Below are 15,834 nucleotides of genomic sequence, written 5' to 3' on the forward strand. Positions count from 1 at the left end.
CCTTGTCTTAGCAGCAGCCTTTACATAAGCATGAAGGATCCACACTGAGCTGCCCTCTGGCCCTGTAGAAGATCACACAGCATGCATAAAATATATAACAGGATTATCCACAGGCACTGGGACCATACAGGCAGCCTGATAGCAGCAGCCAAGTCCCAAAAAACTATTTGAATTAATGTCTGTATTAATGAATAAATTCTTTTCATGTTTTCTTTTTTACATTTTCTCATGTTTTTAACATGAAGTATAAGGTGGTTAAAAGCGATTTAGAGCGCAATCAACAGTTCAAGATGTTCCTCTCGTCTTTTTCACTCACTTGTGCTTGATGAAAGTCTTACATGGAGTCACACAGCAGCGGTGGAGACGCTGGACGGTAGCCCTGCCCTCATACATGATCTCCCTGGCGACGCGCATTACAAAAGCTTCAGGCTTCTGCTGGAGCAGAGGACACCAGCGCGCTGCGCCCCTGTGAGCCACTCTGCTCCACACTTGAGTACAGATGGATCTGACACCGGAACGCGTCAGCAGCGGCGCATTTTGACTTCTCTCCATCACATGGAGTAGGGTCGCTTCTTCTCCTCTCTTCTCCTTTATATCCATCTCCTCGGTAACTCGTCACAATGGATATGTACACCTCCAGTTTATCGCCAGCGCTGGACATCGGCACAGGTTGTTACCTGCTGGTTTTAAGTAAGTAAAAAAAAGCCGCGCGTAATAGCGCTCAGGAACTTTGCATCCGTGCTTGGCTCAGTTAATTGTGAGCGGGTATGAAATTGATTTCTTTCACAGGGTTTGGAGAGTTGAGAGAGCTAAATTGTGCGTTTTACATAATCCACTTTTACGCACAAGCAGCGCGCCAGCACGTGCGTGTTGGACTTAAAATGTACTCACGAGCCTCTGCTTATGTGTGGCGTTTTCTTCCTCATCTAAAACTTTAACTGTGACAAGTGTGTCGAGTGTTTTCAGTGTGGCAGGAGAGTCATCGTTTTGCATTAATCTGCATAAATGATTGCAGGGGAAGCTGTGAGCAGGTGCATGTTGTGTGTGTGCGTGCGTGACAGAATCCTGCTCATTCGCCACAATGTTAACCATGAAATGCTTGATGAGGCATGTAGTGGTCTTGTGGTCAGAAGTGTAAATCAATAAAAACACAAGAGTCTTCATTCTGCTTGTATGGAGCTTTAAATGAGTTAAGTAGAGCTATGAAGAGACACATTGAAGCCCTTCATGTGGGCTTTAAAGAAGACAAACTGGGGAGCAATTAGACCAGTGGATGTAATTCTCTCTGGGCACGGGCACAGCAGGGTGTTTCATCCTTCTGATATAGACTTAAGTAACCATGCTGTGAGAAAATGAACTCTTAATACCACATGGATCTCACATACATTCCAATATTCAATGCAAAACAGTAAAGCCAGACGTAATTTTGTGCAGCTCTTCATGCAGCTCCGACTGATCATATCTCTCCTCCATGGGGTTGCTCTCATGTCATCTACCAGTCTTGGTAATCAGCTAGGACGACAGACTGCAATCATCCAGCTGCCGTCACACGTGATGTCTGTCTGGAACTTTATCATAAGGAAAAGGCAGTTAATCTACCAGAGCAGCGAAGGAGGATTGATGGATTAACAGAGAGTAATGAAAGATGGATGATAGCTGTAAAGTTGCAGAAAAGTAAACAGTCAGGTGACCCTTGTGGCTATAAATCCATCATGTGATAAAACCTCCCAAATGATTTCCTCTAGTGGACAAAAGGAGCTGAGTGTTGGCATTCACTTCACATCTATACTTTATCCCTGCTCATTTCTCTGGTATCCACTGGGAGGAGCATGTGTCTGATTCCATCTCTGTAAATCCCTTTAAATCCAAATAAATCAGACAGTATTTGGTATTGTAAGTCAGCACTCTCGACACTTAGATTATTTGCAGGTGTTGAAGGACTCACCTGGCAGTGACTCTGGGTTTTTTTTGTTTGTTTGTTTGTTTTTTGGTGCAATATGACATTATATCCAAGATGGCCTAGGGAGGAGAACAGAGTGTGCAGACAAGACGCAACAGGACAGAAGAGTTATGTGTCCTTGAGACAAGACATTTTTTCGTGATTTGCAGAAAAAAATGCAGGAATATTGTGGGATGAATTTGGTGTTTGGTGACTTTTGGTGGTGTGTCGACTGGAAATGCATCACTGCAAGTGTCAGAAAGGGTGTAAGCAATAATATATTTAGAAAAAAGGAAAAAGGAGGAACTCAAAAGGCTTTCATATTCTCAATATTTCATAGTATTGACGATTACTGAGGCATATATTTCATGAATTCACACTATATCACGGCTTTGCCAATGATTGCCTCACTGTAAGGATTACCTCATTTGTACTACAGGAAATAGCTATCGAGGCTTATTGACTTATTATGGGGTTGCTGTAAATTGAAAATGCTGGTTGTCTTCAGCATGCTCGAGCATAATAAACTGATTGGATCTGCTCAGTGATGATGTGAATTTCAAAACAATTAGATATACTGTGAAAGAAATTCGGAAGAGCTGCAGAGCCAAGTGACATGGAAGGTGGCAAAAACAAGTCATGTAATCACCTGATTTGTTGTTTGTGATGTTCAACAACCTTGACGGTTCACATCCGGATGAAGCAAAGGGAAGGTGGGGAGGAGGTGATGCCTTCCATTCTTTTTCTTCCGACACAGCGTGAATGCACAGCACTTACTCTCCCATTAGCACTGAGTGGGGTGTCAGTAGTGACATGAATGCTATGATTAGGTCATTAGAATGAGGCAAGGCTCTTCTCAGATGCCTCGCACAATCTATCCATAATGAGGCATAGAGGTGACTGACAGTCACATAACAGGCGCAAAAAGATCAGTCAATGATCACACACATAACGGTTTCATTCAGGAGGTGCTGGGGAAAACAGTTATTTAAGGGATTGAATAATAATTATTAACGTGGTGGTGTTGTTGCAAACACCTACTGTATAGTTTTGTGTTGCATAATTGCAAAATGGTACTTCACGGAGACGTGAGAGGCGAGTGGAAAAAAGACAAACAAATGTGGTGATCCACTACCAAAGTCTGGGAAATGTTCTTCCCTGAGTTTATGGCCCAAGAACAAGGCATCACACGCGTCACTTCTCCAAATCTACATTAATGTGCACAGAGCATCTTGGGAGACAATCAGTTTCTTGCACATGGATGCACACTTTCCCCTTATGTGGTCATTGCATACGGCTCGACTGTTCAGACACTAAAGGAGCAACCTCGGGTTAAATTGTTGAGATAAATTGCTCCAAGAGCCTTTCCATTTAGACCAAGACATCTTTATTTATATGTTAATTGCTTTGAAACATGTTTAAATGCATTGGTATAGATTTGTTTTTCAGAAAAGTGAGGTGGACTTCTCAGATGTGGGCTACGTGAATCCATCTATATGTGTGCAGCCACCTGTCAATCTCCCCATTCTTCTACCTCCACCCCTCCCCCCTAATCTCTCCACTTGCCCCTTCTCTCTCGTAATCCCTCTCCAGTCAATATTGTGCCATTGGACCATTATTGAGCTCTGTTGGCGCTGAAGAAAGCACCCTCATCTGCCTCATTGATCTGTCTATTTATATTACAGCATAAAATGGTTATTTTACAACTGTCGGGCAGTTGCCCCTTCTTAAAACTCCTTACACCACAATTGAACCCACCCATTCACACAGCACACACACAACCAAACATCATTGATTGCTACATTTTTTTTACTGTGCGCTGCCTTGTATTCTGCTCACCTCAAACTAAGCGGTAACTAATCAGGTTTGCCTGGACTTACTGAGGGTCAGTGCTTCGGAAGAATGTAATACTTCAGACGCAGGTAATGTAGCATTCACATTAAGGGAGGGTCAAAGATGTTGAATGTGACAACCTTTTTTTGTTTTTTTTACACTATTGCTACATATTACACAGGCTTGTAAAGACCTACGTTCCTTATAGAGGCAGTGACGGTCACTTAAGGTGCCCATCGATCTTTCCTGCTTTTGTGTAGAGGATTAGATCATTGGGTTAAACTGAACATCCATGGATGTGATCATCACTGAGCTGGAAGTTAATTGCATCTCTGGGCTTCGTGATAACGCAGTGCCGCAGCTGATCCTGTGGGGATTAGAGTCAGTTTTGGGAAGATAAGAAATCTAGATGACATGATGACGGCATGGTTTGATCCAGGGGGGTGGCTGTTAAGAGCACTTCATAGACCATATTCACTCGACGGCCATTTTCCTTTGACGTCCCACTCGGGGCTGGGAAGCTCAAATGTCGCACTGCTGTGATTACGACAGATAACCTACGTTTACACGACTTGCAACCTGGAATACAGCAGCGTTGTGTGATTGCAGCATTCAGGTTTCCCAACCTGAGCCCGACGTTGGAGGAAAATGGCTGCCGAGTGAATAAGGTCTGCTTCACTCAGCTCTGCGAGTTGGGTCCATAGACTTGAAGAAATATGGATGGACAACTCCAGCTTTACAATCTCTTCTATGAAATTAATGCAGCAACAGAGGGTTTGTATCATAGATAAAGGGAGTGGGGGGGACTATTGCCCATCCTACCCAATAAATTTCATTGTTTTATGATGCCATAATTCATAAGACAACTCCTCCCCCAGTCGATATGCTGTTAGGTCAGGTTTTCTGCTTATTTACATGCATAAAAACTCACCAGAATCAATCTTTGAGTGAATCTTTTCAGTTGAAAAGAGCTCGTGTGGGGTCTTTCAGAAGTATAACAGTCTCTAGCGGCACATACTGTCATGTGTCGGTGGAATATCAGCGGCATAACAGCGGCATAACAGCGGCATACCACTCCGAGGAATGGTATAAGAGTCTAGGGATCGATATATGCCGCTGAGCAGCAATCGACATACCTTTAGCCACTTTTCGATCTCGGCGTCACTCAGATTTTGTTCTGTCCTGCTTAATTGTTACACAAGATAGCATCAGAGTGTTACATGACAAATCTTCCAAATAAGCAACGCAAATGTGTTGCAGAGTACATTAAAAGCCTGTATAATTTGAGCAGCAGTTTCCCCACACAAGCCCTTTGAGTGAATCTCTTCCCTATAGAAGAAGTATCTGGAAGGGTTAACAAGATAAGTCAATATGTCATCGAATGTGTAAGAGACGAGAACAAGACGGTGCTGCAGAGCCAAAGAAGCTCAGAAATAATCACCACCTCTCGAAAACCGATAGCTGAACCGGTTCAACTTCAAGCTAGGCAATAAAGAGAGAGCTACAGGCTATCTGTAATGAGAGATGATAAGCCTCAAGCTGTGCAGTTTCAGTGATCAGACACTTATGTTTCATATACTGTTCCACTCCACATCTGTTGATCTGTCAATCTATCTGTCAGAACCCAGGTTCAACGAAAAGGATTTTTTTTTTTAGCTGTTATTCATCTGAACACACTAAATGCAGGGAAAGTTTGTTCTCCTTCAGAGCAGCCAGGAGTTTCTCTCTCAGTATTGCTGATAGTGTTAGCTACCAACCTTGAAAACATAGATAGAAAACATGCACAACTGACATTCCAACATTCAAATCACGCAGGTTGAAAGCGTAGGTGAGCTGTAAAGGATAGCTCTTGAGCATAATGTTTAGCTTCACAGAGTACAGCAGTTGCACACTTTAAGGTCGACATGTGCGTAGGACTCACGAGTCTCTCTCCAGAGGTTTTTTGATTGGCATACGAGTTTGTCCTGTTTTGCTAGAGGTAGTTTATTTCTTTGGGAAAGGTAATATAGATGCTAGAAGTGTATGAAGGTGGGTTTCGCAGACTCCTGGGGTGCACCGAACCCCAGTTGGTTTCTTTGCTTGGGAAAGGTAATATAAATGCCAGAGGTGTGGAAATGTCTCAATTCTAAAGGGCATTGCAATGCGAATGCGGGAGACTGCATCGATGCAGAGACAGAGCAGCCGATGTTGATTGTTAATTTTCTGGCCCTCGGATTGCATGTCGAGCTAATGTAGCTTATGTTAGGAGGTATTATGGAGGGAAGCAGATATCAGCAGCGAGTACTAAAAGAAAAACACCCCCAGTATTTGTGAAAGCAGACATCTGGACACATTTCTGATTTTTATATGATGGCCAGGAAGCACGAACCAGACAGGATAAATGCTGCATGTAAAATCTGCCTCACAAAATTAGGAACCGTTAGCCGTTTGCACCTGAAGCGAATATCTGCAACCATAGAGAAAACAGGAAGCAGAGCTAAATTGCCATGAATCGAGGAGGCGCTTCAGCTCTGAGAGAGGTGTGTGCAGCAGTCATGTTTGTGATGTTTGCCACATTTAGGAAGAGTCTGTTAAAGTCTGATTTTTAAATGATGATAAGGTAGCAGTGTGCAGTAATACAGAAAACCGGGGTGAGATGCCAGAGAATTGATGTGCAGTGGAGTTGTTTCCAGGTGAGTCGTTACAAACAACATAAGAGGGCAGTGGAGATTCACATAATAAATAAAAAATGAATGGTGCAGCCTTTACTGTGTCTCAGTTCAGTCACGTTGGCAGCTCTCCTTCAGACAGGCTGACTTTTTGAGTGGAGGTGTAAGTCCCCAGGGCCGTGCCCCACACATTACTGATTCTCTAGCTGTCCGTGGTGAAAGTGCCTATAAAACTTTAAAGATACGTCCGGGGCATTCGATTCGCTCCGTGCTGCTGTCCTCTTCTGAGAAAGACACTTGGGCCAGTGTTGTCATCTGAAAAAGGGGATTGATTGATCTTCTCAGATCTGGTGTGAACTGAGGTGTCTGAGGAATACAACCCTCTCTGCTCTTTGACCGTTATACAACCGTAACCTTTCTGTGTAGGGTAGTTGAATGAGGTCAAGTGCTCCCACTGTGTGTGTCACAGTAGAAGTACCCTTAACCATTTACCAATTTCCTGTTACAAACAGCAGTGAGGCACGCACCTTGTGCTATTTTGCTGTGGTCTGTGTGTTCGACATTTATGGACGTAAAGGAATGTTTAATTTATGCATTGGAATCGTAGTTCATCTGTGATGTCTCCAAGGTCTTTGCAGTCTGCATGCTTTATGTTAGGAGGTTCTGGTGCCTGAGATTGGGATTTGGAAATGTTCCGCGCTCACTGATAATACTGAATGAGCAATGGCTTTGACTGAGAGTTACCCACACTGTTTGTCTTCTCCCAGGTGCCGTGATTCTACAGGAATGTAGATGCCTTATCAAGCTGTGTGAGAAACGATGATGTTTAAACGTCCAATTTGTAAGAAAGAGTCTCATTCCCAGCTTGTCAAATACTGACGCTTCGGGATGGCGACCCACAATCCCAAAGCATCAGTAATTGATGAGTTGGGCACTTTATGATATTTGATAGTTACTGTTTCATTTCCGCTCTCTAAATGACAGACTGGGAAAAGGAGGAAACAACTTGTGTGGCTCTGTCCAGAGGGAAATACTTAATAATTCTGCCGTTCACGTTGTCCTTTAGCAGTGCGAGGGCAGTGAAAGTCCATGCATCCATCAGCATTACGCACGAGTGCCGCTGCAGTATTTCTATGTTTCTGTCTCTCATTTCCTCTTGCTTCCAGTCATTACACTCTCGTCGCAACTATTTTCCCCTATCTGGAAAAATGCCTTTAAAAGATTTAGATTGAGTCATTATCTAATCACCACTAAGCCAATGGAAAGTCATAGTCCACAAAACATATCCGCAGTTATACAGAAAAACAGAGTTGCAGCAGTCTCTTAAGCAACTGAAGTAGACGGGGATTCGTTTTAAAACGTAAAACAATAACAGAAAGAAAACATAAAATTGGCTCTATTTAATCTAAAGCTCTGGAAGCTCAGAGATTCCAATATTATATATATACATTATTTGCACCCTCGATGCACAGACGAGCTTTTGTAGCCTACCTACTTCTGACAGGATTTAGCGTAGCTGCCTAAGGGAAGATTTCTGCTTTAAAAAGGGGCGTCAATAATGTTTTTACAAATCAATAAGATCTCCCCAGCTGTCCCCAGATGCTTCAGCTGTTTTGGAGAATGCTTTGTGGACTACAACACTTCACCTGACTTTCCATCAGCATGAGTGGGAGTAAAAAGTGACTGCATTTTAATTTATGGGTGAACCTTTCAGGTTTTACAGAATATCTTTAAGTTAGGTGGCCCGGCATTGTGCCTCTCTTTTGCAGGCTGCTGGAAGGTGGGATTTCGGGTCATGAGGCAAATCTTTAACATCTGTTCTGGGGGCTTCTTCTCTATAAATCAGCTGTGTTGCAGTGAACACTTGCCCCTTCTCATGGCTTCTAGGCAACCTCAAAATGATGTGTGGTTAATGTGTATTCATTCCGTGTTTGGCTTGTGTGACTTCAGAGGGAGCGCATGCTGTTTTATTTTGGATGCAACAAGTTAATGAGCGCTCAAAACAAACAGAGGAATGGTGGGTGGTGGGTGGTGGGTGGGAGACACTCCTCAATTTATATTCTAAACAAGTATACACAGTACACAGTGTCACTAGCCTGACCCGGGAACGTCAGCAACCAATCCCACGAGAAATTCACTGTTATAACTGCTCAGAAAAACATAGAAACCTTGTTTATTTGTCCCTTGAGATTCATTTAGACCTATAGGGACAGCATTACCCAACATGGAACAACAAAGAAAACTGTAATACAACAAAATCAGGCAGTTTTTCATTTAAACCACTGACAATAAGTTAGCCTCTGGAGATACAGTGATACAAAGAAAGCCTGTAAATGCAGACGGTTTTGTGACTGTCACAGGGAAATTATCCAACAGTCCTCGCCACACCGTTCCGTGTGCAATCTAAAGACATCAGTTACATACGATGCATTCAGCTCTTACGTGTGTGTTTACTGGTCCTATTCACATCCCTGTTTACTTAAACTACTCTTTCCCTCCTCTGTTTCCTCCTCCTGTGCGTCCCAGCTGTTCTCTCCATCGTGGGAAATCTGCTCGTCATCATCACGGCGGTCAAAAGGTCGTCGAGAATGAAACCGCCGGAGCTGCTGTGCGTGAACCTGGCGGTGACAGACCTGGGAGCAGCTGTTACAATGTACCCCCTGGCTGTGGCCTCTGCCTGGAGCCACCGCTGGCTTGGGGGAGATATCACCTGTATATATTACGGCCTGGCGGGGTTCTTCTTCGGCGTCGCCAGCATCATGAACCTGACCGTCTTGGCCATAGTGCGCTTCACCGTGTCCCTCAATCTGCAGGCTCCGAGTGAGTAACCAGAGCTGGAAATTTAAGAATTATCATTAGGAGATTAGGATTTTACTGTGAAAATAGTTTGAGCAGCCTGTCAGAGAGTAGACTGTGGTCGCCACCTGCATCTCCGAGTGACTAGAAGATCGCTTCTACTCTCGTATGTGTTGAGTACATATATACAGCAGCAGGGGGAGATTGGGTTTTTCTTTTTCCTGGTGCTAGCTGAGATTCTGGAGGTCCCACAGGTCCCTTATTAGTCACATTCAGTGCACCAAATCAGTTGAAACTGTTGTGAATCTCCACTGTGCACTTCATCAGTGCAACAACGGGCTTGGCTAATTAATTTTTCTATCAGAAAATGCTTTAAGTAGTTGGTCTCCCCTCCTATAACGTCTGTGCTGTAGCCTTATATCTACCAGCCGGATATTAGAGTGGTATAGTGGTCTTCCCATTTTAGAAAGTACATAACAAAGTTGAATTATTCCTTTGGGTTCATTTCCCATGTGGTCACTTCTTGAGACAGATTAAGCGAATTTATTCTGGTTCAGTTAAATTGCTGGCCAGGCTCTCTCTTTAATTCCTGTCACGATTTTTAAAAATATCCGAAGTCTCTGACACTGAAAACCTCACTGACAAACACAATGGCGGTTTTTCTGAATGGTTCGACAGCGCAGGCAGGAGATGAAGGAATTAACAGAGTGGAAAGGTTTGGGCTCTTGACTCAGCTTACCAAGAAATTGTATCAGGTGGGTGCAGCTGAGTTGAACAGTCCCATCATAGAGGGGGAAAAGGGCCTGCACACTGTTAAATTATAAGAAGAGCCATTCAGATAGCAGCCATAGGCACCCGAGCAATGGAGCAAGCAGAGCTGCTGCACTGCCACTATTATACTTGGAGGAGCAAACTAGTAGTTTTGCGTCACAACCTTCTGATCATACTATTTTATACTATTACCATTTGAAAAATGACATTTCCTGTCCTGGTCTGATTAACAAATATAATAATGTGTGTATTGATTACTAAAGGTGGCTGATCCGGCTAATTATCAGCATTATTATCAGCTGTATGCAGCTAATGGTTTCCCTTCGGGTTTTTAAACCACTTTCTTTTTAATGTGCTTGATGAAACTGGAGAGATAAGTACTGTTGTTGCCCTTTAGCTTCTCGTTTCTTTTAAGTAAATTTCACAATTGTTTACCCAGAAAAAAAACAAGATTTTCCGCATAATATGATCTCCTCCTTCTGCCAGCTGCTGTGTGTCTGCAGTGCTTTTACTGGTTTTTCACACATGATATCAGGAGTTAAACCTGTGACTACGACTAAATACCATTTCCCATTTTACCACTACCCTTTGTTTTTAATTGCCCCTTTAGAACAGAGTTATAAGGTGAACTCTTCAAGATCCTCATACATCATCAGCTGTTATGTAAACAGAGAAACAACGGCACAATTCTGATATTCTCACTTTAGCTGTGGTGATCTCTCATGTGTTACTGTGGCTAATCCTGGTTCATAATGCTTTTTGCCATTGACAGTATGGGATGGAGATAGAAAAGCAATTGGGTTCACAACTTCACGCTATCAATCGACTCATCAAATAAAAAAGAGCACTGGCCACTAGCAAAACAAGATTTGGGGCACCCTAACCCGAGCATGAACAAGCAAAACGGAGTTGTAAGGCTAAGCGGTAGGGGCAAGGGGTTCACAGGGACCGTCTCAGTTCAGTCTATTCATAAGTGAAGTGATAGTTCAGACTCAGGGAGGATAAAAAAGAGACCAGAGAGTTACAGGTCATGTAAATCATTCAGCCCAAAAGTGTATGAAAACAAAACAAATTCAGACACAGACATGGATCAAATGCTCATATAAGGGTGCATCTTATATATCATATTTATCTTGATATAAGAGGTGGAATGAGGTGTTACGAAGCTTTGCGATTCGTCTTAATAAACTATGAAATATATGCACTATAAATACAGAGTCAACATTGTATCTGTCACTCACTGCTCAAAGTACAGACCACAATGAATAAAAAACATATTTTAGTGCTTGGAAGTGAAGCAGATCCTTCATTGGTCATGACTGAAGGCTTTTTAATTGCAAGATTACACATATATATGCGCCCACATGCATCTGCACATGCACAAGTTATAATTGGCATGCAAGAAGAAAGAAAAGGCACGCAGGCCACAAGGACGAGGCTCCTTTCAGCAGGAGACAAATCCTAGGAAAGGACCTCAATAAAAAAATCTGTTGTGTATGTGTGGGTTTTAAGATATTTGTTAGATGAGCGTTTTGGAAAAGAGATTACTGGTGACCAGAATGTAAATATATTTTTGTATACGTATAAACATACTACAAGTTTCAACTGGTTATGAAACAGTCTCATTTAATAACCGATTCCTCAATATGGCTCACACATTGCAAATGAGATCAACAGCAAGAAGATTGGCTTTTTCTATATAGTTTGGATGGATTTCTTTATTCATGCATCCATTTTTAATTCATGGGAGTCTCCCAGCCGGAGGAGAGATGGTGGCACGGCGCTAAAACAAAGTTAGCTTTGTGTCAACATGGTCATATTACAGTGATTCATCTTACATAGCCACAAAAAGATCAAACGTCTTGTTTTTTCTTTCACTTGCTTTCAAAGCAAATCCAGTATTTTGCAAGTGAAAGTTCCTTGTAGCGGCTTTAATTAATAGTTCTTTCATATTTGTCTTTATATTGTCTTATTGTAATCTTCTCCATAGATCCTTCCAGTACACTGTGTGCTTCATCATCGTGGGCTTGTTTGTTTTTTCGTGCTGTGATCTCCATGTTACCGTTATATGTCCTGCATGATAGAGCATACAGGAAATATAATGGTAACATGGAGATCAGGCTACTGAAGCTATTTCTAACTACGTGAGGCTTGGGTGTTGACGTAAGTCAGCCCATGTGATTGTCTTTGTTTGTTTTGTACATGTCTAAGCTCTGCAGATTTGTACTTGTGTATGTTTGTGAGTGTACAGAACATCCTGTATGTTTAACCAGGCAGCAGAAGGTTATTTGCTCTGCAAGTTGTGCTGAATCTGTCTTGTGACTGAAATGTTCCCTTTTTTTTCTGTCCATAATGCACAGCCAGGGTGCTAAGACAACGTAATAAAAGAGAAAAAAAAAGATCTTTCATTTTCTCCCTGCAGATGAGAAAATCAGCATGAGGACGGTGAAGATGCTGTGCCTCTGGATCTGGTTCTACGGTCTGGTCTGGTCCCTGTGTCCCCTCCTGGGCTGGGGAAAGTACGGCCCGGAGCCCTTCGGCCTGTCCTGCTCTCTTGCCTGGGGACATATGAAAACTGAGGGCTTCTCTTTCGTCATCTCCATGTTATCCTTCAACCTCATCATTCCTACAGCCATCATCGTCGGCTGCTACTTTGGCATCGCCATCAACCTCTATTTCACCCAGAAAAGGTCGCTGAAGAACAGCAAACGAGTACCCAACATCATCAAGCTCCATCAAAGGCTGTTAATAGTAAGTGATTGCTTTGGATGATGAAGCTCTATTGTTATAGTAGACGGCTTGTCTTCGGGGGCTTCAACACTTGGTTTTTGATTGTATGGTTGATATTAAAAAACGACTTTCTTGTCTTCGGCACTTTGCCCCTCTAGACAGCAAACACCATCAACGAATGTCCTCCATCTCGGTTTGAATGCTTTACATTTATTCAAGTTTCTGTCACTCGTACGTTTTTCATGGGTGGGGTAGTTAACCCACACGCCCTACCCCCAGCCTGAAGAACCAGGGACTGCTACTTCTGCCTCCTCACCCTCGACCTGTCCCGGGTTGGTTGAACCTGCCAGGGTGATAAAACCCTCTTCAGCATAGCTCTCAAGGTCACTGAAGAAGCCAAGCCTCTCCAACACATCAAGGCTACAGTCAATGGTCATTGTGAAATAGCATCTTGCTCAATATTGTGTACATACTGACAGGTGCTGGTAGATCACTGGAGCTTATACCAGCGAACTTCCAGCTCATTTCCAAGACAGGTGTCTGTTTTCAGAGCTCTTTGGGGGACTGACTCTATCCTTCGGTTTTTATTGCAGATTGCCGTGCTGGTCAGCTTGGGCTTCATCGGCTGCTGGGCGCCGTATGGCATGGTAAGCCTCTGGTCTATTCTCCAAGACAGCAGCACCATCCCACCCGAAATCAGCCTCCTGCCGTGCATGTTTGCAAAGAGCTCCACGGCGTACAATCCCATGATCTACTACATCTTCAGCCAGAACTTCAAAAAGGAGGTTAAGCAACTGCGCTGGGGGTGCCAAAGGTCTAACTCGTGCCCCGTCACCAACAGCATCACCGACAACACTATTTATACGGTTAGCAATACCATCAAGCCCAAAATTGAAGCACGGTCTTCTTTGTTGGAGACCATGAAGTCAGAGACAGTGTATTTGAGTTGAAAGACTTTTTGGGGGATGTTAAATGTTTTAATTGACAGCTGAAAGATGGCTCACAAAATGTTTACAAAAAAGAAACAAATGTTGTCTACGTTTACCCTGTCTAATGGATATATGTTGGATATATGTTGGTTTATTGCCAACAAATCTGAACCAAAAAACAAATGTATAATTTATTCTACTAACAACTGTTGTTATGTACAGCCACTGGACCATCCATGTTCATTGTAAAGTTTGACATTTTGGGGAAATGAGGTTATTCGGTTCCTTGCTTGACAGTTAAATGAAAATCATGTCATGCTTGTGTGCAGTAAATACGAAGCTAGCCAGGAGCATATTAGCTTATCCTAGCATTAAGTTTGTAAACAGGGAAACAGCCGGCTTTGCTCCGTCCTAAGGTAACAAAATCTGTCACAATGTGTCGTTTTCACACTTAAAGGTGCAATATCTAAGAATTTTGTCAAACGTAAATGAATAGAAGTTTTGACGTTATGTCATGGAGTTGCTCCTGCCAGCATTCATCATGAGCCTGAAACCTCCTCCCCCTGGTCGTCCAAAGCTCCTGCTAGCAGTGTAAACAACACAACACCACCACTAGCTGCACCGCTAACTGAGCTACCTAGCTAACGACAGTTACAGTTCGGAGCAGTAAGCGGTTATTTCGGCAATATGCTGCCCTCTCTTTGTCTGGAGTGCAACAGGTGGCCAATTCGTACAAATTGCGCCTTTAAGATTTTGCACAAATTAACTAGTTAGATGTAACCTGTATTCGTGCCTTCAAGGTGGCGGTTGGCAGATTTTTTTTTTACCTTTCAGATGGAGTTAGGGCGAGCAGTTCCCCCTGTTTCCAGGCTGTGTGCTAAGCCAATCAACAGGCATGAGGGTCGACAAAACAGTCTCAACTCAAGGTCCAGCGCCTCACTTGTCCCGGAGCTCACGACCATATCACACAGTCCTCATTAGGAGTTACCATAGACCTTGAAACTTCGGAGTTAACACGAACGATAATTCCTACAGTTCCCTTGGCAAACTTGACAAACTCAGCCTGCTAATGAGGACCATGCGATGCAGTTGAAAGCACTGGAATAAATGAGTAAGTGGACCTTACGTTGTGCTTGTTTTGTCAGCAACCATGGAGGACAAAGGCACAAAGAACTACGCTACCTCATGCTTTGACAACACATTCAGCGCATGTCAGTCAATTAGTGCCAGCTGGTTTTCATGGTATTAACGTCAGCGTCATCCAGATTTCACTGGAAATCCCCCCCATGACGCTGCTACAGTAAAACAGCACACTGTTGTATATTTGCAGTATATGTATAATGAAAATCAGGTCGCTACACACACTTCTGCTCAACAGAGAACATTTTCTGTCCTGCTGTACTCAGGGATGATTTTTCTTCCCTTATTTATTAACCTGAGTTTTACAGTAGCAGCAGCAGCAACCTGTAGCAGTGCCCTTCTCAAACCTCCTTTCAATGAGCCCAACAGGGTGGCAAATGTTTGCTTTTAGTTTTTGCTTGGTCATGTGTGGGTTTTTTTATTTTTTATTTTATTGCAACTTGTAATTACCGTTAACAGTGTTGAATTATTTCTAAAACAAAAAATGTGTATGTAGAGCTATGAACCTTGAGCATATTTTTGTGCACCAATCACTGGACTTGTTTGACAATAAACACCGACTGAATACGATAAATTAGCGGACAATGTGTATGTACGCCGTGATACTATCAGTTTCAGCGTTGACAGACGGACCAAGGTGTTGCAGGTGTAAATGCAAACAAAGGGTAGATGATTGCAGACACGGCACAGAAAAGCCAGAGTGATTAGTTATATTGTCCCTCCTGATTCTATCACTGCGTTGCTGTTGGGCAACAAACACAGAAGCAGAGGCAAAGCAAACAACATGAAACAAGAGCCCTCGTCTGGCGCTGTCATCAGATAAGGAGCATATGTAACATATATGTGGTCGTGGTTGACGTGAAACAAAAATGACATCCACACAGTATTTTAGTGGTAAAACCCAAAAACTCACTTAAAGCCAGCTCTGCCTGAGCCTCACACAGTCAACTTAACAGCTGTTAAGTGTCGTTCAGTGGGGTTCCCAGGTAACTCGTTTGGTAGAGAGCTCGCCCCACTGCCAGTCATTTCTCTAGTGGCCTTACAAATG

At 43.0% G+C, this 15,834-nt stretch overlaps 1 protein-coding gene across 1 annotated transcript; it reads left to right on the forward strand.

Annotated features, from left to right (window-relative positions):
- The first annotated feature begins 482 nt into the window (after positions 1-482).
- On the forward strand, positions 483-15,346 carry opn8b (opsin 8, group member b). The gene is made up of 4 exons (XM_084377827.1): positions 483-690; positions 8,947-9,240; positions 12,410-12,738; positions 13,311-15,346. The coding sequence occupies exons 1-4, from the start codon at positions 621-623 to the stop codon at positions 13,665-13,667; spliced, it is 1,050 nt and encodes a 349-aa protein (XP_084233953.1). The 5' UTR covers positions 483-620; the 3' UTR covers positions 13,668-15,346.
- Positions 15,347-15,834: the final 488 nt, after the last annotated feature.

This window comes from Pagrus pagrus, assembly GCF_965226575.1.
Source record: "Pagrus pagrus genome assembly, chromosome: 16".
Taxonomy (NCBI): Eukaryota; Metazoa; Chordata; class Actinopteri; order Spariformes; family Sparidae; genus Pagrus; species Pagrus pagrus.